This window comes from Halichoerus grypus, chromosome 3 (assembly GCF_964656455.1).
Source record: "Halichoerus grypus chromosome 3, mHalGry1.hap1.1, whole genome shotgun sequence".
NCBI lineage: Eukaryota > Metazoa > Chordata > Mammalia > Carnivora > Phocidae > Halichoerus > Halichoerus grypus.
Genome location: NC_135714.1, coordinates 173,093,774 through 173,117,769, shown reverse-complemented (window position 1 = coordinate 173,117,769; position 23,996 = coordinate 173,093,774). Strand labels below are relative to the sequence as shown.

General features: G+C 37.4%; 1 protein-coding gene across 1 annotated transcript in view; it reads left to right on the top strand.

The window, feature by feature from the left end:
- The window catches only part of ADAM9 (ADAM metallopeptidase domain 9), a 155,921-nt gene that overhangs the window by 114,692 nt on the left and 17,233 nt on the right, over positions 1–23,996 (top strand). The window contains exons 16-18 of the mRNA XM_036118917.2: positions 1,413–1,596; positions 19,286–19,366; positions 19,627–19,732. Of these exons, the coding sequence (XP_035974810.1) occupies positions 1,413–1,596; positions 19,286–19,366; positions 19,627–19,732 (371 nt within the window). The remainder of the gene's footprint in view (positions 1–1,412; positions 1,597–19,285; positions 19,367–19,626; positions 19,733–23,996) is intronic.

The window sequence follows — 23,996 nt, the reverse complement described above, 5'->3', positions numbered from 1 at the left end:
ATGTGAGATAGACATTATTATTTATCTCTTGTTTTTCAGATGAAGGAACTGAAGCTCAGAAAGTGTAAGCACTTTATTCAAGTTAACTAGTGAATAAATGGTGACATAAGAGTAAATGTAAAGTTGAGACAAAATCACTAACTCTTGAGTGCAGGATGGAGGGAAGAGGAGACTTAACAGTATATGCAAAAAGTAAATAGGGGTTTTAGCTAGTGACCAGTTCAAGGGCATCAGCAATGTAATGTAGTTACCATAAAAGCTACTGTAATCTTGGGCCTAATAGTAGTACAGTATCTAACATAAAGGAAATGTGAGCTCCATTTTATTCTTTGCTTGTCAGGCTATAACTGAAATTTCATGCCCTACTCTGAGTACTGTGCTTCAAGAGGCAGTGAGACAGACTGGAACGTATTTAGGGGAACTTCCTTGTTCCATGAGAAAGGATTGTAAGGTATTGCTCTGTCGAAGTAAGTATTTAGGAACTACATAATAATTGGCTGCTATGCGGAAGAAGGAGAAGACATTAGCTGTGTGATCTCATGTGGAAAGTCTGGGACCAATGAGGAAAAGTTATAAGGAGATAGATTTTTAACTCAAGAAGTAAAATAGTTTTATGATATCTAGAATGAAAATTTTAGGGAGTGGTGAGTTAGAGGATTAGGTGAGTTAAAGGAAAATAATATCCTATATCACTTGGGAGTGATACCATAGAGGAGATTGAAGTGTAGGGTAGGTGCTTGGATCACAAGACAGCCAAGTAGAAAATTTCAATATAGCATCATAAGAGTTGATGTTAGTGGTATTTAGTGTGTTATGAATGGTTATAGGAAGGGCATTTAGCTAACACAGCCTTGGTGATAGGAATTATAGTCAGGCAAGCCTTCATAATGCTTGTTGTAATGCTGAATCAGTGAATTGAATTAGTGAATTAATGAATTGAGTCTTAAAGTAACTAAGAGTTAACCCAAGCCGAGAAGGGTGGAGTCTTTTCTTAGTTATTTTACAATACAGAATCTAATTTTCTCCTTACTATAACTCTATAAGAAGTCACAACTGAACTTTAGTATAGGCTTATTATTTTCTGTGTGAAAGCATTTATAAAATTATATTTATAAACAACTTTTTCCTTAGACTTTTTTGAGCCCTAGACAGATAGTAAAGAGAGATTAGGTGTGGGGAAAGAAGGAGCATGAACACTACCTGGTACCCTACTAATCCCATCTTAGCATCCACTTATCTCTGCCATATTTGAAGAGAACTGCTTTGATGTGTTTGCTCTCATATGCTTTTTCTGTTGAGATTCCCTTCAACTAAATATCAGTAAACTTTCCTTATGTATCCAAATATGTAATTTTCCTTTTGTATCTACACTGGGTGCATTTTATGTTTGCGTTATTCCTCTATCTTTATAGGAATGCATTGTGTGGAAAGCTTCAGTGTGAGAATGTACAGGACATGCCTGTATTTGGAATCGTTCCTGCTATTATTCAGACTCCCAGTAAAGGCACCAAATGTTGGGGTGTGGATTTCCAGCTAGGATCCGATGTTCCAGATCCTGGGATGGTGAATGAAGGCACAAGATGTGACAATGGAAAGGTAATCAAAGTGTTTTCTCTTTATGAAGTAAAATTTAAAAAATTAAAAGACCCTTATACAAAGTAAGTAGTTGTTCTTTTCTGATTTATAAATGAAATCTATATTTATTATAGAGATTTTGGAAAATACAAAGCCACCAAGGACAAAATTAAGAATGATTGTTATTCTACTATCCAGATTTCACTGGCAGTCATCTATTATAATCCCTGGTCTATGTTGCAATATACTGTGCATATTTCTTTCCCTGATCAATGTGCTCTAATTTATTAGCCAGTCTGCTGTTATGGGGGCACTTAGGTGATTGCCAGGATTGTGTGGGTGTATATGCTTATGTGTCTCTGTACTAGAAATGTCATAGTGCACATCTACCCACGCTTCCTGCTACCCTCATCACCACGGTTTGGATCAGATAGGGGGCAAGAATTAGCCAACTCCTGACTTACTACTAGTGGTTTCTATATGAGAAGATGAGCTAGGCCAAATTCCTTTTGGGGGGGAATATATATTAAGAAAGATAACTAAGAGTAGTGCAGAAACTGTAAGAATTCTTTAGCGATGCCATGAATTAAGATCAGGGCTAGAAGGATTATGGCAAACTTCAGTCATATATAAGAGATATAGGGGAGCAGGAGTGTTGAGCAAGTTGAAGAAACCAACTCAGAGGAGAATAGAGGAGGAAGAGGAGGGGGAGAGAACATAACTGACTAATAACGTGACATGTGAAAAAGACAGGTGGACTTGCAAGTTACCTCAATGTCTACAGAGTTTTCAGTACCAATTCTGTCCTTTCCTTCTTACAAAAAGACCCTTTTATTTTTTGCCTGTCTTTGCCACTGTAAAAACTCAATTGCTGTAGTTACTATAAACAGTGCTGAGGCAAATGGCTTTATAAATAAAACTTTCAGAATATTGTGATTGTTTTCTGAGGTTAAACTACTATAATGGGGTATGCATGTCTTTTTTTTTTTTTTTTTTTTAAGATTTATTTATTTATTTGAGAGAGAGACCATGAACGGTAGGGGCCGAGGGAGAGGAGAGGGAGGGAGAATCTCAAGCAGACTCCGCACTGAATGTGGAGCCTGACAGGGGCGCCATCCCACAACCCTGAGCTCATGACCTGAGCTGAAATCCAGAGTCAGACGCTTGACCCACTGAGCCACCCAGGAGCCCTGGGTGTGCATACTTTTAAGGTTTTAGATAGAGTTTTACCAGATTTCTCTTTAGAAAAGTATTTGATAGTTTACCTTCCAACCAGTTTTCAGTGGGAAGTGTTTAAATTCTTCATAACATAATCAAGATTAGCTATCACTTTAAAGCTTTCATTGGTGGTTTCCTTTTTATTTTATCCTTTCTTATTAGTGATGTCAAATTTTTTTTTGTCTCTCTATATTTATTCCTTCTTTTTTGATTTACCATGGTGATGTTCTTTGTGCACCTGTTTTCTTATTGATTTACATGACCAGATATTAAAAATATATTATAAAACCAATAAAAATTGGCACAAGACAGTACAAACACATGAGTACTTAGAAATATCAGTAGGCATGAAGAGAAAAAAACAGAATGAAGCCCTAGAATATATACAAATTTAATAGGTAATTTAAATAAGATTTCAAATTAAAGGAGATTATAAATGAGGTTAAGGCAAATAATAAACCATTCTGAAGAAAATGACATTAGAACTCAGCACACAGTAATGATTCTGAATGAATAAATGATAAAAGGGGGAAAAAAAGAATGCCAACCTCATACTGTATACACTCCACATTCCCCTAGATTAAAGGGGAATTAAATAAAAAACAAAATCTACTAGAAAATACCAGAGAATAATGATCTGATATTATACTGAGAAAGGTCTTATAAAATATTTAAGTAAAGTTAGAAACTGTAAAGGAAAGGAATAACAGATTTGAATACATAAAAATGCAAATATAGCAAAAAAATTACTAAAATCGAAAGAAGAGGCAAGAAATAAACCAGGCAAAAATATTATATATATTTATATATATTATATATTTATATGTAAATAACATTTATTATATATGACATAAATTAATAAAAGTGAAAAGTTGAAAGTGAAGGGTTAGAAAAAGAATAAAAACCTGCTATGTTAACTATAATCACTATGTTGAATATTAGATACCCAGAACTCACTCGTCTTATAACTGGAAGTTTGTACCATTGGACCAAAGTCTCCTCATTTCTCCCACTCCCCAACCTCTGGAAACCACCATTCTACTCTCTGTTTCTGAGTATGACATTTTTTTAAGATTCTACATATAAGTGAGATTGTATGGTATTTGTCTTTCTTTGTCAGACTTATTTTACTTAGAATAATGCCCTCAAGGTCTATGCATCTTGTTGCAGTGGCAGGATTGGTTGTTCAGGAGTGTGTTGTTTACTTTTATTTATTTATTTATTTATTTGTAAAGATTTTATTTATTCATTTGGTAGAGAGAGAGAGAGAGCACAAGCAGTTGGAGCAGCAGGGAGAGGGAGAGGGAGATGCAGGCTCCCTGCCAATCAGGGAACCCGATGTGGGGCTCGATCCCAGGACCCTGGGATCATGACCTGAGCCAAAGGCAGACGCTTAACTGACTGAACCAGCCAGGCACCCCTGTTGTTTACTTTCTACATTTTTATGAATTTTCCATTTTTCCTCTTGTCACTAATTTCTAGTTTCAAACTATTGTGGTTGGAAAAGATACTAGATATGATTTCAGTCTTAAATTTGTTAAGTCTTGCTTTGTCGCCCGACATAAGTTGTATCCTGTAGAATGTTCTGTGTGTGCTTGAGAAGGGTTATGTATTCTGCTGCTGTTACATGGACTGTTCTGTTTATGTTTGTTAGATCCATTTTGGTCTATAAAGTTCTGTAGGTCTGCTGTTTCCTTATTAAATTTCTGTATGTATGATCTATCCAATGTTGAAAGTAGGGTATTGAAGTCCACTACTATTATTGTATTGTCTATTTCTCCCTTCAGTTTTGTTATTATTTGCTTTAAATATTTAGGTGCTCCAGTGTAGGGTACATAAATATCTAAAATTATTATATCCTCATGATGAATTGATTCCTTTATCCCCTTTTCATGACCTTCTTTGTCTCTTACAACCAGTTTTGACTAAAAGTCTATTATATGTGATATAAGTATAGCCATTTATGTGGAATATCTTTCTCTGTCCCTTCACTTTCAACCTGTGTGCCCTTACTTCTAAAGTGAGCCTTTTTTTTTAAAAATCTACTCAGTCACTTTATGTCTTTTAATTGGGAATTTAGTTCATTTATTTTTAAAGTAATTATTGATAGGTATGGATTGCCATTTCATTGTTAATTGTTTTTCAGTTCTTTTGTTCCTTTCCTCCTCTCTTACTGTCTTGCTTTGTGATTTATTTTTTTGTAATGTGTACTTTTGCATGTCTACTATGTTTCTTCTTTGGTGGTTATCATGAGGCTTATATAAAACATTTTGTAGATATAACAGTCTATTTTAAGCTAATAATAACTTACCTTCAATTGCATACACAAGCTCTACACTTAATTCTCTCATATTTTAAACTATTGATGTCATGCTTTGCACCTTTTTATATTGTGCATCCATTAATAAGTTATTAGTTATTTTTATTTTTTTAAGTTTTATACTAGAGCTAAAGTGATTTACATATCACCATTACAGTATTAAGGTATTCTGAATTTAACTGTGTATTTCCTTTTACCATGGGTTTTATGGTTTTATGTGTTTTCATATTGTTAGTGTCCTTTCATTTCAACTTGAAGAATTTTCTTTAACATTTCTTGTAAGGCAGGGTTAGTAGTAATGAACTCTTTTATCGTTTGTCTGGGAATGTCTTTAACTCTCCTTCATTTCTGAAGGACAGTTTTGCCAGGTATAGTATTCTTGCTTGGCAATTTTTTGTCATAGTTGTTCAGCACATTGGCTATATCATTCCACTTTGTTCTGGCTTGCAAGGTTTCTTTAGAGACATCCATTAATAGCCATATGGGGGTTCCTTTGTATGTGATGTGTCTTGCTGCTTTCTTTTCCTTCTTTCAAAATTCTCTTCTCATTTTTGTCTTTTAACATTTGATTATAATCTGTCTCAGTAATTTTTGGGTTGATCTTTCATGGAGTTCTTTGAGCTTCCTGTACCTGAATGTCCATATTCTCCCAAGATTTGGGGAGATTTCAACTATTATTTCTTTAAATAAACTTTCTACCACTTTCTTCTCCAGGGACTCCTATGATATGAATGTTCATTTAATGGTGTCCCTTAATTCACATAGGCTTTCTTTACTCTTTCATTCTTTTTTTTTTGTTGTTGTTTCTCTAACTGGCTAATTTCTTTTTTTTTTTTTTAAGATTTTATTTATTTGAGAGAGAGAGAGTGTGTGTGCACAAGCATGGGGAGGGGCAAAGGGAGAGGGAGAAGGAGACTCCCTGCTGAGGAGGGAGCCAGATGTGGGGCTTGATCCCAGGACTCTGGGAATCATGACCTGAGCTGAGACACTTAACCCACTGAGCCACCCAGACACCCCATCTAACTGGCTAATTTCAAACGATCTGTCTTTGAGTTTGCCGATTCTTTCTTCTGGATGAGTAAGTCAGTTCTTGAAGCTCTCCATTAAATTTTGCATTTGTCATTGTATTCTTCAACTCCAGGCTTTCTGTTTGGTTCCTTTTTATGGTTTCTACTTCTTTATTAAGCTCATTCTGTTCATTCATTGTTTTTCTGATTTTGTTTAGTAGTCTGTATTCTCTTTCATTTCATTCACCTTCTTTATGATGATTATTTTGCATTCTTTGTCAGGTAACCTACAGATCTTCATTTCTTTGGGGTCATTTATTAGCACTTTACTAGTTTCTTTTGGTGAGGTCATATTCGCCTGATTCTTCCATGTAGTATTACATTGGTGGCTGTGTATTTGAAGGAACAAACACCTCTCCTGGTCTTTACAGATTGGTTTCATGAGGTAAGGCCCTGCTGTCTATGTTCTGTGTTGATGGGATTACCTCTGGAATATTAGTTGAGCTGAGTTGGAGCTGGTTACAACTCCACAGTGGGGTCTGTGGTGGGGGGACTTGTTATCAGTGGCTTTGGTGGGCACAGATGCTGACTGGTCCCTGAGTGGATTGAACGGCCTCCAGTACCTTGTTCAGTAAGTAGGGTGGCCCTGAGACAAGGGTCTGCTTCCGAGTCCACAGTTGGGTCTTCAGACACCAGGCCTATTACCAGGTGCATGGACTGGTATGGCTCCCATCAGGGAGGGACCTGAGAAGATTGCTGTCTGTTCACTGGATGGGTCCCTGGGTGGCCAGGACTGCTCTCTGACTGGTGGGAAGGACTGGAGCAGAATATAGCTAGTTCAGGATCTCTGGATGTGCAGAAATGGACATCTGCCTTTGGGTCCCTGTGCTGGCAGGACAGCTTGTGGACTAAGGCTTGGAGGTACTGAAACTGATTATAGATCCCTTTCAGAATCTTTGGGAATGCAGGAGGTGGGTCCCTTGGTTGGCAGATCTGGTGGTGGATCTGTTGGTGTGGCTGTGATGGGGCTGGAGTATAAGGTCCTTGAGGCTTTCTGGGGGTTCAGCTGGGAGTGTCTCATTTGGGGTCCCTGTGCCAGCAAGTGTATTCACAGACTGTGGTTGTTAGGGATTAGAGCCAAGTATAGGGTCCTTTTAGAAATGCTGGGGTGATTGACAAGAGTGTCTCCCACTGGGACCTGGACCCTTCGGACTACTGGCAGACTGTGGCTGTGAAGAAGCTAGAGCTGCTTATAGGGCCTTTCAGGATCTCAAGGGGCATAGATAGGACTTTCTTCTGCCTGATCCCTGTGCCAGAAGGCCTGTTTAAGGAGTGTGGCTGGGAGGGGCCTGGAGTTGAGTATTTAAAATTTTTTAAGATTCTATAATCCAAGTTTGACAGGTTTATCTTTAGGGGCTCTCAGACTGTGGCCAAGAGGGTCTAAAGCCAGTTCATGGACCACTTCAGGATCCACAGCTGGGACTGAGGTCTGTATACCTACTACTTGATGCACATGTGGGTGTGACTCCTCTCAGGTCCTTTGGTATATGGTGCTGGTGACAGACCTAAAGCCAGATGGGTCTGTAGCCAAGTCCTTGGGCTATGGAGCTACTTCTGGGTCTATAGCCAAGCCACGGTTGGTAAGTCAGCCTTCTGGTACAAGCCTAACTTCTCAAAATGGCTCTCCTTAGACTATCCAGGGGTTTCCCAGATCTCCTGCAAAGGCACTTTTGTCATGGATGGATTTCAAATTATTATGTGTGTGGTGGGGGATGTTGTTGAGGGATGTTTTATGAGGTCATTTTGCTGATATCACTTCTTTCTTGTTGGCCTTATTCCTTCTACTGCACACAGATATTTACAATATAACAGGAAAAAATCCTCATATTTCCCCAGTACCCTTGAGGTAGGTAGGGTTGTTTTTTCCTCCAGCTATAAATCAAGACATCCTGGGAAAGGAATATAAGGGACAACTTGAAGGGCCAGTTGTAATGTCCAGAGGTATAAAACAATATGATTGGTGGGGTCTAGAATACAGGAATACAGGCTCTGGCACGTGCTTAACCCTCTGTTTAACCCATGACTGTGAGGGGAGGTGAAGAGTTAGGTATGTTTGCCAAAAAAAGAAAGAAAGAGAGAAATAGAGAGAGAGAGAGATGGGAAATCATAGATGGCTATCATCTTGCTATGTGCTCACATGACCCCTTTTCAGTGTGCATGTGGAGGGAGAGAAAGAATGCACAAACTCTCTGTTGTCTCTTAATAAAGGCACTAATCCCATCAGACCAGGGTTCCACCCTCATGACCTCATCTAACCTTAATTACCTTCTGAAGTCTTCATTTCCAAATACCATCGTTCAACATATGAATTTTGAGAGGATACAAACATTGAGTTCATAAAGAGAGCCACTAGAATGGACTTAAATTAATAGAAGTAGGATAATACTCACTCCTTTCTGATGCCCATATGCCTTTTTGCTGTTGGGTTGTGCATCCTGCTCAGTGTGGTAAAGGCTTTAAAGCTTTTCCTAAACATTTGCACATTTGAATTATTTTAGGTATTTGTTTGGTTTTGGTCTAGGCATAAGTGAGAAATATTGGTCAGTGTATTAGTCAGGGTTCTCCAGAGAAGCAGAACTAATAGACTGTGTGTGTGTAAGATTTCTTATGTGGAATTGGCTTACATGATTATGGAAGCTAACAAGTCCTAAGATCCAGTACCTTCAGTAGGCAAGCTGAAGAGCTGATGGTCTAAAGGCTGGAAGAGAGAGGGCAATTAAGCAGGAAGGAAGACCATGGGCATTTATGCCCTTTCTTCATGTGACTTACTATTACCTTCAGGACCTGCTCAGGCTGTACCATGTATCTGCCACTTTCATTTGGTGATGGAATATTACTGTGCCTGCTAGACTTTAAGGCTTGGTGGGCCAGGTAACACCCAATTCATGATGGACAGTTAAGGTCCCATGGTAACTTGGTGGCTTATGGTTAAGTGTTCAGTCCAGTAAGGCCTAAGTAGCAGGCCATGAGCTGTATCTAAAAAAGAGAGTAGTTATCTGCTGAGGATGGCAGGATTTTCCTCCAGAATCCTAAGTAGTAGTGTAGTGCTGTTCACCTCTAAGGAGCTGCCAGAGGTCCAGACAGCATCCCTATTTGCCACTGACAGCACCACTGAATGTGCTGGAGCAAGGGCCCGGTTGGCAGAGCAGTTCGCAGGGCATCCTGGACCTGTTGCAGGATGGTCCACACTCTACTAGCAGCTTTTCAGGTCACTTGGTAAGTGGACTTGAGTAACATGCCCACATAAGGACTATATCGCCTCCAAAGTAAAAGGCCCACTAGTTGTCTTACCTCTTTTTTGGTTGCCAGCGGGGCCTGATGTAACAACTTATCCTTCACTTTTGAAGGGAAATCTAGATATGTCCCACGCCACCGGCTCCTAGAAATTTCACTGAGGTGGAAGACTCCTGATTTTTTTCTCAGATTTGCTTTCCACCTCTGACATGCAACTGTCTTACCAATTAGGCTACAGTATTGCTACTTCTTGCACACTAGGTTCAGTCAGAATAATGTCATCAGTGGAATGGGCCAAAGCGATATCTTGTGGAAGGAAAAGTTGATCAAGATCCCCACAAACTAAATTACAAGGTAGGGCTGGAGAGTTGCTGTACCCCTAAGAGGGGACCGTGAAGGTGTATTGCTGGCCTTGCCAGCTGAAAGCAAGCTGCTTCTGGTGGCCCTTATTGGCCAGGGTGGAGAGAACCGTATCTGCCAGTTCAGCAGCTGCGTACCGGGCGCCAGGGTTTACGTGAATTTGCTCAAGCAATAGAACCACAGTAGCTACAGCAGCAGTTACACTCCCCAGCTGCTTAAGCTTCTGATAACCCACTGCTGTTCTCCAAGATCTGTCTGTCTTCTGCACAGGCCAGATAGCTTAGTCGAACTGGATTATCTCTCCAGTCCTTATTGGTGGTATTGACTCTGCAGTGCTTTCTGGGTTGTGGTATTTATTCCTTTTGGTTTACTATTTTCCTAGGTAGTGGCAGTTCTAGTGGCTTCCAGTCGGCCTTTCCTACCATAATCGCCTTGACTCCACAGGTCAGGGAGCCAGTGTGGGGATTCTGCTAGTTGCTGATCATGTGTGTTCTAGTCATGCATTCTGGAACTGGGGAAATAAGCACAGGATGGGTTTGGGACCCACTGGGCCCCCTGTGAGTGAGGAGAACCTGAGCCGAAACCCCATTGACCAGCTGACCTCCATAGCTCCCTACTTTGACTGGTAGGCCACCGTGATGTTTTGGGTCTCCTGGATTCAGTGTCAGTTCAGAGCCAGTGTCCAGTAGTTCCTGAGAGGTCTGATGATTTTCCTTTTGCACAATGCCCAGTTACCCTGGTAAATGACCTTAGGTCCTGTTGGGGAAGGATGGGAGAAAGATTAAGAGTATACCTTTTTGGCAGTGTATCAGGGTTCTACCTGAAGGGGACCCATCCTCCCCTTCATGTAAGGGGTTCTGAGTCTGTAATAAGGCTCAAGTTTGGGAATTGACTGAGGGCCCATGACACCATTTTGTTCATTTAACCTAGAACTTTTCTGCTTATGCAGATGTAGTAAAAATTTACTGGTAGGCTTCCTCTCTTTTTATTTCTAGGAGCAGCGTGATCAGCTAACCAATGCCTTAGGTCTCTGCAAGTCACACTTTTCTGATTGCTTCTTTGACTTTGCTGTTTATTATGGCGACCATATCCACCTTGCCTTTGCAGTTGGGTGCCTTTGCACCTGGCCCCTGCCACTTGGCATTCAATTACTCCCATGGCATTTAGGAGTTTCAATTCAGTGACTGTCATTCCTAATGTAAAGTGGCCTACAGATAAGAGTGATGATACAGCAATTTAGGCCTGTAGGGACTCCCCTCACATATTTGTTTCTCACAGTTACGGTGAAAGATGTGTCTGCTGGACCCTTCCAGAGTGAGTGAATGGGTCTGAAATGGCAAACCTGTTCTTAACATTACAATTTTCCCTAAGCCTTTGAATTGTTTCTTCTGCCTTTAACCAAGACACGTCTAGCATTTCCAACTTGTTCAGCATGGGCTAACTTCTGGTCCATGTTTCAGCTGATTAACCAACAAATTGTTAAAGCTCTTTCTAAATCCCTGAACTGTAGCATTAAATGCAGAATCTCTACTTAGTAAGTGCCTTGATAAATTTGGCCTGATCCAACTTTATGTTCCTTCCACCATTATCCCACACCCTTACTATCATTCTGACACATGTTCTGTCATGATAAATTAGAAAACTCAAGTAGTTCTTTTGGTATATAGTACACCTCCTCACAGGTCACACTTTTAGGGGCCAGGAGGAAGATAAAACCAGCCTTAGACTGAAGACAGGCAGGCAGGAGTAATTCTTACTCAGGGGCGGGTCAGGCTTTTTGTTCTATTCTGGCCATCAACTGATTGGACGAGGCCCATCCATGTTAGGAAAGCAATCTACTTTACTCAGTCTATTAATTTAAATGTTAAACTGACCAAAAAAAGTACCCTCACAGAAACACTCAGAATAATGTTTGACCACAGATCTGACACTCTGTCTGTACAGATGATAACCATCACAGTTATTACAAATTAATGAAGTTCAGAGTGAAAATATTTATTGAGAAAAAAAAAATCTGTAAAACGTGGTGGATTGTAATATTCGTTTATCTTCTTTATTTGCCAAAACCTCTCAAAATAGAAAGGAATAAATAGGGAATAAAACTTGAAGTGTGAAATATATGAGATCTCAACAATAGATAAAGATTTTAACCAGTTTTGAAAAACTGAAAGAGGACAGAATAGACAGTAGTGGAATCTACAACTTACAGTGTAAACTGATGGGATCTGAACAGGAAGACTCTTTTAGTCTGGCAGAAAAAGACATAAAAGTCATCCAAATCAGAATAGAAAAAGTGACATTGTTTTTGTTTGATATGATATGATATCATCTTTTAAATAGAAAGTTCTACAGACTTCCAAAAAACTGTTAAAACTAATCTGTGAATTTGGTAAAGTTGTAGGATACAATGTCAACATACAGAAATCAGTTGCATGTGTATATACTAACAGTGAACTAACTTAAAAAGAAATAAACAAAACCATCCCATTCACAATAGCTTCAAAAAAAAAGTGCTTATGAATAAATTTAAGCAAGGAGATGAAAGATATGTTCACTGAAAACCATAATACTGTGATGAAAAGAATTGGAAAAGACACAAATAAATGGCAAGATATCCTATGTTCATGGATGGAAAGAATTAATATTGTTAAAATGTCTATACTATCCAAAGCCACCTGTAGATTCAGTGCAATCCAATGATATTTTTCACAAAAACAGAACAAACAATCCTAAAAGTTGAATGGAACCATAAGGACCCCGAATAGCCAAAGCAGTCCTGAGGAAGAAGACCAAAGCTGGAAGCATACAATTCCTGATTTTAAACTATATTACAAAGCTATAGTAATCAAAGCAGTTTAGTACTGGCATAAAAATAGACACACAGATCAATGGAATTGAATCAAGAAGAACCCTGCATATATGATCAATTAGTATTTGACAAGGCTACTCAACAAGACTACTCAATGAGGAAAGGATAATCTTTTCAGTAAGTGGTATTGGGAAAACTGGATATTCTACCCCTATCTTATACCACTCACAAAAATAACTCAAGATGGATTAAAGACTTAAACATAAGACCTGAAACTGTAAAACTCCGAGAAGAACACACAGGAAGAAAGCTCCTTAGGAAGAAAGCTCCTTGACATTGGTCTTGGCAATGATTTTTTTTTTATATGACATCAAAAACACAAGCAACAAAAGCAAAAATAATTAAATGGGGCTATATAAAATTAAAAAGCCTCTGTACAGTAAAAGAAATAGCAAAAAAAGTGAAAAGGCAGCCTTTGGGATGGGAGAAAAAATTTGCAAATCATATATCTGATAAGGAGCTAATATCCAAAATATGTAAGGAATTCATATAACTCAATCTCAGAAAAGCAATCCAATTAAAAAAAATGCAAAGGACCTGAATAAACGTTTTTATAAAGACAACAAATGGCCAACAGGTACATGAAGAAATGTTCAACATCATTAATCATTAGGGAAATGCAAGTCAAAACCACAATGAGATATCACCTTATCCTTGTTATATAGCTCTCATCAAATGTCAAGAGATAAGTGTTCATGAGGATATGGAGAAAATGGATCTCTTCTGCATCATTGGTGGGAATGTAACTTGGTACAGCCACTGTGGAAAATAGTATGGAATTTCCTCAAAAAAATGAAAAATAGATCTACCATATGATCCAGCAATCCCCTTTCTGGGTGTATATCCAAGGGAAATGAAAACAGGATCTTGAGGAGATATCTATACTCCTATGTTTATTGTAGCATTATTTACAATAGCCAGGATAACCTAAGTGGCCATCAGCCAATGAATGGATAAAGAAGATGTGGTATGTATATACAATGGAATATTATTCAGCCATGAGAAAGAAGGAAATCCTGTCACTTTTGACAACATGGATGTATCTTGAGGCTGTTATGCTAACTGAAAAAAGTCAGATGGAGAAAGACAAATACTGTATGAACTTATATGTGGAATCTAAAAAGCTGAACTAATAGAAAGGGAAAGTAAAATGGTGATTGCCAGGGGCTCGAAGTAAGGAGGTGGTGGAAATGGGGAGATGTTAGTCAAAGGGTATAAATTTCCAGTTTAAAGATGAATAAATTCTGGGAATCTAATATTTAGCATTTTGATCATAGATAACAACACTGTATTATATACTGAACGTACTAAGAGTATATCTTAAATGTTCTCATTTAAGATTTTCTACAAAAAAGAAATGGTAATTATGTGGAGTGATAGAGGTGTTAACCAACCCTACTGTGGCACTCATTTCTCAGAATACAAGTTTTTTAAATCACTGTTATATACCTTAAAGTCACACAATATTATACATCAATTATATCTCAATAAAGCTGGAAAAAAATAAATAATGCTCTCAGCCTCAGTGCTCCTCTTTCACACCCTCTTTCACTCATTGATGTAATTAATGAGTTTGGGAGAAGACACTGGGCATGGGTGCCTTAGCCCCTTCTGACTTCTCTTTTCAGATCTACCTGCCTGCAGAGAGGGTACATTCTAGTCTGCTCTCTCAGCCATGCAATCAAATTAGCAGGGCAGGCTCTGCTTTTGTAGCGGGAGGCCTGTGGTTGTCCAGAGCAACCTGTGATTAGGCAGGTAAGTTTGATTTTGGGGGTGCAGTATTAGGAAGCCCATTTTGCTGTTTGCTTTAGTCATGTTAAATGCCTTATTGAAAATAAAGATGAGGGGCGCCTGGGTGGCTCAGTCGTTAAGCATCTGCCTTCGGCTCAGGTCATGATCCCAGGGTCCTGGGATCGAGCCCTGCATCGGGCTCCCTGCTTGGCAGGAAGCCTGCTTCTCCCTCTCCCATTCCCCCTGCTCGTGTTCCCTCTCTCGCTATGTCTCTCTCTGTCAAATAAATAAATAAAATCTTAAAAAAAAAAAAAAAGAAAAGAAAGGTGATACATTAATTTCCTGTTGTCAGCTCCCCTGTTTTTTGTTTGTTTGTTTGTTTTTTCATCTAGTTCTGAACTTGCTCAGGGAATAGTGATGTGTAATGTACTGATGGGATAATATCCCAATATTAGTGGTGTAAATATGAAGCAATATTTACTTTGAGAAGATGAAGGAGGGGCATTTGGGTTCATCTTAGAAAGCTGAATTCTTATCTATCATAAAGGGGATGAGTTGATGAAGTCTAGAATAGATAAATCAAGAAATAACATAAAGTAAGTCATGGAGATAAAAAGTACAGCATTGGGAATATAATCAATAATATTGTAATAACTTTGCATGATGACAGATGGTAACTACACTTATCTTGGTGATTTGTAATATATATAATTGTCTAATCACTGTGTTGTACACCTGAAACTAATATTTTATGAATATATATACTTCAATTAAAAAAAAAAAAAAAGACGGGAAACTACCTGCCCACCCCCCACCAAAAAAAAAAAAAGCAAAAAAGAAATAGTATACTAATTAAAAATAGGGAGGGAATTATCAGAAAAAAATGAAGTTGCTTCCAGATTGCTGGACTGGCAGAGTAGATAGAAATGAGTCGTGGAGTTGTTTCATCATAAACACTTTAAGCACTATTTGACTTTTAGCCATGTGCAGTGTATTTTGTTTAAAAAAATTAAATGAAAAAATGAAGGTAAACTGGAACCCTGTTCTTCAGAGTCAGTTTAGAAGTGTTCTGTCAGCTCGGTTGAGAATAGTACGGCATTGACATTTAGAGACTTTTGTTGTCATTCATAGGCTAAGTGATTCTATGGTGGGAAAAATTTATGACAGTGGTGATTCAGTTTACTGGAATGCTTGATTACTTAAAAATGTTTATGTGTTATCAAAGTTATGAGATTTTTCTCTGAGCCAATTGCTATATCAGAAAGTGCTTGATTGCCTGGTTTGAAAAATCATAACCAACAAAACATGCCTTTTCCCTTTCCCAAAATGTAAGAAAGAGATGGCAAAAAGATATCCTGACTATGAAAATGACTCTGCTTTGGAAATTGGGCATGCTCTGATGGCTGTAAAAGCTATCAAGTGTTCACATCAGATTTGGTGCTTGGTTTAATATCTTTGGTCATTTCTAGGAATGAAACATCCATGTTTAATGAGTTGACTCTATGTTCACTCTTGGATAAATATTCCGATTGCATTTGAAGAGTGTTTGATAATTATATTTTCAGATCTTTCACATTCTTATGTGTTGTTCTTAATGTGTTCAAGATTTAGAGAAAGGAATGTAAAAGTCTCCTAGTAGCTTTCTGTTTTCATTCCCCCCTTGTATAACATTTTTTGCACTAAGACTGCTGAATCTATGTTTGTGGCAGAGTTTGTCGACTAATTACATTTTAGTTGTGAGTTCTATCTTTTATTGGTTCAAAATGTCCCTTTGGTATATCTTCATGGTTTTGTCTTAAATTTTACCTTAATTGATATTGTTATCATACTTTCTTTATATTTAAGTTTGCCTCATAGAAGTTTTGTCCAACTCTTTTCAGAGTCGTTTTGTTTTAAGCATGAGCTTTATGAATAGCATATGATTACATATTATTTCATGGCCCAATCTAAGTTTTTTCTTCTTTTGGAAAAAAGTTTTTTAAAAAGATTATGGGAAGGGGAGTCTAGGTGGCTTAGATGGTTAAGCGTCTGCCTTCCACTCAGGTCATGATCTCCAGGTCCTGGGATTGAGCCCGGTGTCCTGTTGAGCTCCCAGCTCAGCAGGGAGTCTCCATGTCCCTCTCCCTCTGCCTCTCCCCCTTGTGCTCTCTCTCTCTGTCTCTCAAATGAATAAATAAAATCTTTAAAAAAATAAAAAGATTATGGGAAGATCACATTTTCATTGCTAAAAACTCAAAAATATTGTGGAGAACAAAAAATAAAGGTCCCCTGCTGATACTCTATTAATTTCCCCTTTTTTGAAACTGATTTTCTAGGGGTAACTACTGTTAACACTATGTTTTATATCTGTCCAGTTCTCTTTCTGGGCATTTGCAAGTGGATATACTCCCCACCACCCCATTAGACTTTGGGATGAGACTTTAAATAATGTTCTGAAATGTTTTTACTCAATAGCACAGTGCAGAGATCCTTCATGTCATTATATGGAAATTTACTTCATTCCATTATAGATACACTCTTGACTTAACCACATTGCAGAAGTTTATATTGTCTGTAGTTGGTTGGTTGGTTGACTTTACCAGCACTGAACACTCTTCTACATTTAATCTCATCCACTTTTAAAAAATAATATTTTATTTATTTATTTGAGAGGGAGAGAGAAAGCGAGCGAGAGAGAGAGCATGAGTTGGGGGAAGGGCCAGAGGGAGAAGTAGACCCCCCACTGAGCAAGGAGCCTGACATGGGGCTTGATCCCAGGACTTTGGGATCATGACCTGAGCTGAAGGCAGATGCTTAACCAACTGAGCCACCCAGGCACCCCTAATCTCAGGATAGATTTCCTGGAATAGATTTTTAAATTAAGGGATATATACATTTAAAATTTGATAGAAACTGTCAATTTACTTTTCAACAAGATGGTAATAATTTATCTTTTTGTGTTTTGTTTTAAAATTTTGTCTTTTTGTGTTGTATTACTATGTCAACAACATTCATGTACAAGGGTAGCAAATGCTTGGTGTATGTACCTATACTTATATACTGATGGAACGAAACACCAAACATTTTCTATAGTGGTAAAATAGGATAGGTTGGATCCTGTTCTTTTTGGTCTCTACCAAAAGCTGGACTCTGGAGACTTTGAGCAGGCTGACAGTACACACACACACACACACACACACACAGTTTTTTATTTAAAGTCAATTTAGTTAACATATAGTGTAATATTAGTTTCAAGCTTTATATATTTATTCAACATTTATTTAGGGGAGGAGCTAAACATTAAGTGGGAAAAGAAATGGAAAAAGTGAACTCTTCAGCTCCTTTTTTATTATCCTAGGTAGTTCAGCTTTGGCTCCAAAGTCATATCCTGAAATCAGTAAGCAAGAAGTCCTAAAGTTAACTTCATCTACCCTCCTTCACTTGTGGTTGGTGGTGGTGGTGGAGGCTGGGTAGTGTTGGAGGAGGATGGTCTTACTTTACCCCACTCAAGCAGTTTATCAGGGTATTCCTCCCAGTTTGGTCCTACCCATTCCACAGAGTAAACAGTGCCAGTCAGAACACCCTTTTCTACTAAGAACTAAGAAATTCTGTTCCCTAAAGTGAGTCTGCCAGATATTAACACATTTCATCTTATTACTTATTTCTTATTTAATACTTCAATCATCCACTGTAAGTTATTGAAACAAAATTCTCATTTTAGCTGAATAGAGAAGCTATTGGTAAATATCTCCTCTAAAGCTCATGCATATATGAAAAAAGTATTTTGGAAATTTTTATTCAGAGACATGGGTGGGTGGAGGACAGGTGAGGAGTGACTTATTACTTCTGTACTTTAAAAATTTCTAATCACATGAATATATTTCTTATTTAAAAATTAACTGAGTTATTGGAGAATTTGGGGATCCTCTGACTTTGCAATAATGTTGAAACCCAAGTATTTTTAGAATAATAAAAAAGGTATCTATTGATATTGCATTATTCTCTAATTATTCTTTATTTCATTAGAGCATTTAAACATTCTGATTTTGTGTAGTTGGTTGCTTAATAAAATTTTAAAATAGCATTCCATAACCTTTAGGAAAAGTTCGTCTTTTTTTCTAACTTATCCCTAAGGAACAGTTTTTCATAAGTTTTTTTCTGGAAAACTGGAAAATTTCTAATAAGTTTTTAGCTGATTCCTTTAGGTCTGTAATATTTTCCTCATGTAATGATACTTTTTATATCTCTTTCAATATTTAGGACTCATTTGTGTTTCATATCTCAGAATTTCTAGAACTACATAAGATAATGACTTATTTTCAGTAGTGCTTTTAATAGAAATGCCTCTATTAATTCATCATTAATCATGATACTAGAAGGATAGGTTTTATCTTATCAACAAAGTAAACTTTTATTCTTATTTTGGAAGAATTTTAAAAATTAAATTGAGTTTTAAATTTTATGGAATACTGTTTTGATATCTTGTAATAATGACAATTTATGTGAGGTATTATGGTAATAGATTTCCTATCATTGACCTTTCTTATAATAGTGTTATCAACTCTATCTGGTTACTTTTGATTTGAAAAAGTCTGTTTGTGAATATTTTACTTAGAGTTTTCACATCTGTATTTGAATGGAAGGATAGATTATAATTTTATCATTGTTTTTGGCTTTTGTGTCATCCTTGTCTTTTTTGATAGTTCTATGTTAATTTCACTTATTTTTCTACATTTTCAATGCCATCCCAATCAAAATACCAATGGCATTTTTCAAAGTGCTGGTACATTTTCATATATATAATATGTTAGTAATTCCTTGAAAGTTTAAAGGAATTCAGCATGAAATAATCTGTGCCTAGCTCTTTTCTTCTGGGCACTTGATTAATGTGTTCAAATTTTCCTTACTCATTACTTCATTTTCTTTTTTCAGATTTGTAGAAACTTCCAATGTGTAAATGCTTCTGTTCTGAATTATGACTGTGATATTCAGAAAAAGTGTCATGGACATGGGGTAGGTAATATTCTCTTTGGGTTTGTTCATGAAAGTAGCATTGAATCATGAGAATTCCCAATGAGGGAATGAGGGTTAGGTGAGACTTTCCCAGATTTTTAGATACGGGGGAATTTAGATATCTGACAAATTTTTCATTCTTTAAAAGAGTTACTGTGGATTTGCATGAATTTAGTCCTTTTTCTTGGTTTCTGTTCTTGAGTTAATGATGCAGAGCATTATTCACAATTAACCAAAGTGGTTTTCTGATTGTTTTGAAGGTATGTAATAGCAATAAGAATTGTCACTGTGAAAATGGCTGGGCTCCCCCAAATTGTGAGACTAAAGGCTATGGAGGAAGTGTGGACAGTGGACCTACATACAATGGCAAGTAATATAGAAGAAAATTAGTTGATCACCCAGTGGCCTGTGTCAGAAATTGGGCATCCTTGTACTTCTCCCTCACTTCCCACATTGGTTATATACTAAATATGTTGATTCTGCCTCCTAAATTTCCCATGAAATTTCTCATGAAGTTTCTATTTTTTTAATCCCTATTAATTACCTTCAATTTCTTGCCCGGATTTACATAAAAGCCTCTTGACTAGGCTCCCTCTTTCTCATCTTGCTTCCTATAATCCATGTTCCATACTACAATACAGAATTTTAGTGTTTCTCTTCAGGAATTGTTTTAATTATGTCATTGTCCTGCTTCTACATTGCTATTAGGATGGGGTCCGAAATCCTTAACGTGGTTTAAATACCCTCTATGATTTGCCCCTAGCTTAACTTTCCAGCCTCTTTTCACTATGCTTAAGACATTGTAACTTCTTGGGGTGCCTGTGTGGCTCCGTTGGTTGGGGGTCTGGCTCTTGATTTTGGCTCAAATCCTGATCTCAGGGTTGTGGGATTGAGCCCCGAACCCGGTTCTGGGCTCAGCAGGGAGTCTGCTTAAGATTCTCTCTCTCCCTCTCCCTCTGCCCTTTCTCCTATATGTGCACATGGGCGCATGCTCACTCTCAATTAAATAAATCTTAAAAAAAAAAAAAAGACATTGTAACTTCTTTTATTTCCTCTAATAGGCTACTACTCTCTTACCTCTGGTCTTCATACAGTATTATATTCACATTGTGGAAATTTGGCTAATGGCTACTCAGATTTCAGTTTATACCTTATTTTCTTGAAAGTTTTCCCTGACTGCCTAAATCTGAATTAATATGCCTCTTCTATTTGTTCTCCTTTTATTGTAAGCACTATCACATACTATAGTAATTACTTATTTACTTATTTTTTTTCCTTAATAGACTATGAATGAGCTCCTTGTTCGCCAGTATCTTCCTCGTGAGAATATATGCTTGCTTTCTCTTGGGTAAATACTGAGAATGGTTGGCTCATAGAGTATGTTTATGTTTCACATTTTAAGAAACTACCCAACTGTTTCCAAAGTGGTTGTACCACTTTATATTCTCTCCAGCTGTATTTGAGGGTTCTAATTTTTCCACATCCTCCCCAACACTTGGTATGGTCAGTCTTTTTAATTTTAGCCATTCTAGCAGATGAATGGTATTTCTCTAATTCCTAATGATGTTGAGCATTTTTTGTGTGCTTATTTGCCATCCACATATCTTAGGTTATGTGTCTGTTCAAATCATTTTGTCCAGTTTTTAGATAGGTTGTCTTCTTGAGTTCTTTATTCTGGATACAAGTTCTTTATGACATATGTGCTTTGTAAATATTTTCTCCCAGTCTGCTTACTTTGAGTTTCATTTGTTGTTCTTTAGATGAGGTCATTGATTTGAAACCTTTTTTCTAATATAGGTGTTGTAGTGCTATCAGTTTTCCTCTAAAACTGCTTTTTTTTTTTTTTTGCATTATACCAATTTTGATATGTTGTGTTTTTGTTTTAATTCAGCTCAAAATAACTTCTAAAATATTTTTATTTTTTTCTTTGACTCGTGAGTTATTTAAAAATGCTTTGCTTTGTTTTGAAGTATCTGAGGGATTTTCCAGATATCTTAGTCTATATTATTGATTACCCATTTATTACACTGTAGTCAGGGGACATAATTTATATGACTTGCATACTTTTATATTTTCTGAAACTTGTATTATGGCCCAGATTATGATTTATCTCATTAAAAAGTTCTGTGTACACTTGAAAAGAATGCGTATCTGCTATAATTGGTTAGAGTGTTTTATAAATAATTAGTTCATGTTAGTTGACAGATGTTTAAGTTTTAGATCTCCTCACTGATTTCTGTATGCTTGTTCTGTCAGTTATTGAGAGAGGAATATTGAAATCTCTGGTGTTATTCTAACTGCTGATTTGCCCGTTTGTCCTTGTAGTTCTGTCAGGTTTTGTTCTATGTATTGTGAAGCTCTGTTCTGTTCTGTTGATAATTAACCCCTTTATCATTATGAAGTAGCTGTCTTTATACCTGGTAATATTCTGTGCTGTGCAATTAGGAATTAATATAGCTACTCCAGATTTCTTTTGATTAGTCAGCATGGGAAATCCATTCTCATTCTTCCATTTTTAATCTGTTTCTGTCTTTATATTTATTTATTTATTTATATTTTTTATTTTATTTTTTTAGAATGAGAGAGAGCAAGAGGGTGTGTGTGAGCAAGGGCAAGGGGAGAGGGGCAGAGAGAGAGGGAGAGAAAGAATCCTAAGCAGGCTCCACGCACAGTGCAGAGGCTTGTGAGCCTTTAAAGTGGATTTCTGGTAGGCAAGATATAATTTGGTCTTGCTTGTTTTTTTTTTTTTTTTTTAAGTAGGCTCCACTCCCCGCATGGGGCTTGAACTCACAACCCTGGGATCAAGTGTTGCATACTCTACAGACTGAGCCAGCCAGGCACCTCTTGGTTTTGCTCTTTTAGTCAGTCTGCCGATCTTTGCATTTTAATTGACTTGTTTTGACACTTACATTTAATTTGATTATTGATGTTTAGGTTTAAATCAGTCATATTGATATTTTTCTATCACAATCTCTCTTCATGTGATATTTTACCACTTCACTCTGCTTCTTCCATTTCTCTCCTCCTGGCTTTTGTGCTATTGTTGTCATACTTGTACATATGTTATGACCCCTACCATACATTGTTATTATTTCTGCTTTAAACAGTTGGTTATCTTTTAAATTTATTTATTTAGTTAGTTTTGGTGGAGGATGCGGGCAATTTATTTATTTTTTTAAAGATTTTATTTATTTGAAAGAGAGAGAGAGAGAGAGCACATGCAGGGGGAGCTGCAGGCAGAGGGAGAGGGAGAAGCCGACTCTCCACTGAGCAGGGAGCCCGATGCAGGGCTCAGTCCCAGGACCCTGGGATCATGACCTGAACTGAAGAAAGATGCCTAACCGACTGAGCCACCCATGCACTCCCCCCCCTTTTTTTTTTAAAGATTTTATTTATTTTTTGACACAGAGGGAGAGAGACAGTGAGAGAAGGAACACAAGCAGGGGGAGTGGGAGAGGGAGAAGCAGGTTTCCCGCAGAGCAGGGATTCTGATGTGGGGCTCAATCCCAGGACCCTGGGATCATTGACCTGAGCTGAAGGCAGCTGCTTAATGACTGAGCCACCCAGGTGCCCTGCAGGCACCCCTTTTAAATTGATTTAAATGATAGAAAAGGTCTTTATATTTACCCACATAGTTACCATTTCTGATGCTCTTAATATTTGTGTGTAAAATTATATTTCCATCTGGTATCACTGAATTTTTACTTGAAGGACTTATTTTCACATTTCTTAAAATGTAGGTCTTCCAGTTACTAATACTTTTAGGTTTGTGTATCTTTTTTCTTTTTTTTTAAGATTTTTATTTATTTATTTATTTGAAAGAGAGAGAGAGAATGAGCAGGGGTGGGGGGTCGGGGAGCAGAGGGAAAGGGACAAGCAGACTCCGTGCTGAGCACAGAGCCCAACATGGGGCTCCATCTCATGACCCTGAGATCATGACCCGAGCTGAAATTGAGAGTCGGACCCTCAACTGACTGAGTCACCCAGGTGCCCCTAGTTTTTCCATATCTTAAAAAGTTTTTATTTTGCTTCCTTCTTGAGAGATAACTGGGTAAAGAATTTAAGGGTGACAGTCTGTGTCCTCCCCTACCCCCCACATTTACTTTTTTAAAGATGTTTCTCCATTGTCTTCTGGCTGGCATTACTTTTCCTGAGAAATGGGCCATCATCTTTTCTTTTTTGGTCTTTTTTTTTTTTTTTTTTTTAAGTGTCTTTTTTACTCTGGTTGCTTGTAAGATTTTCTCTTTATCTCTGGTTTTTAGTATTTGATTATAATGTGCCTTGGTGTGCTTGGGATTTGTTGGCCTTTTTGCATTTGTGCTTTTATAGTTTCCTTCAAATTTGGGAAGATTGTGGTCATTATTTCTTCAAATATTTTTTCTGTCTTTCTTCTTCTTCTCCTTCAGGACTCCAATTGCATGTATATTTGGCTAGTTGGAGTTTTTTCACATCTCACTGATTTGCTTTTTTTTTTTTTAATTCTTTATTTTCTGTATTAAATTTTGAATAGTTTCTATTATTATTCTTCAAGTTCACTCTTATTCTGTGATGTCTGATCTGCCATTAATTCCATCCAGTGTGTTTTTTATCATAGACATTGTAGGTTTTGTTTCTGTAAGTTCTGTTTTTC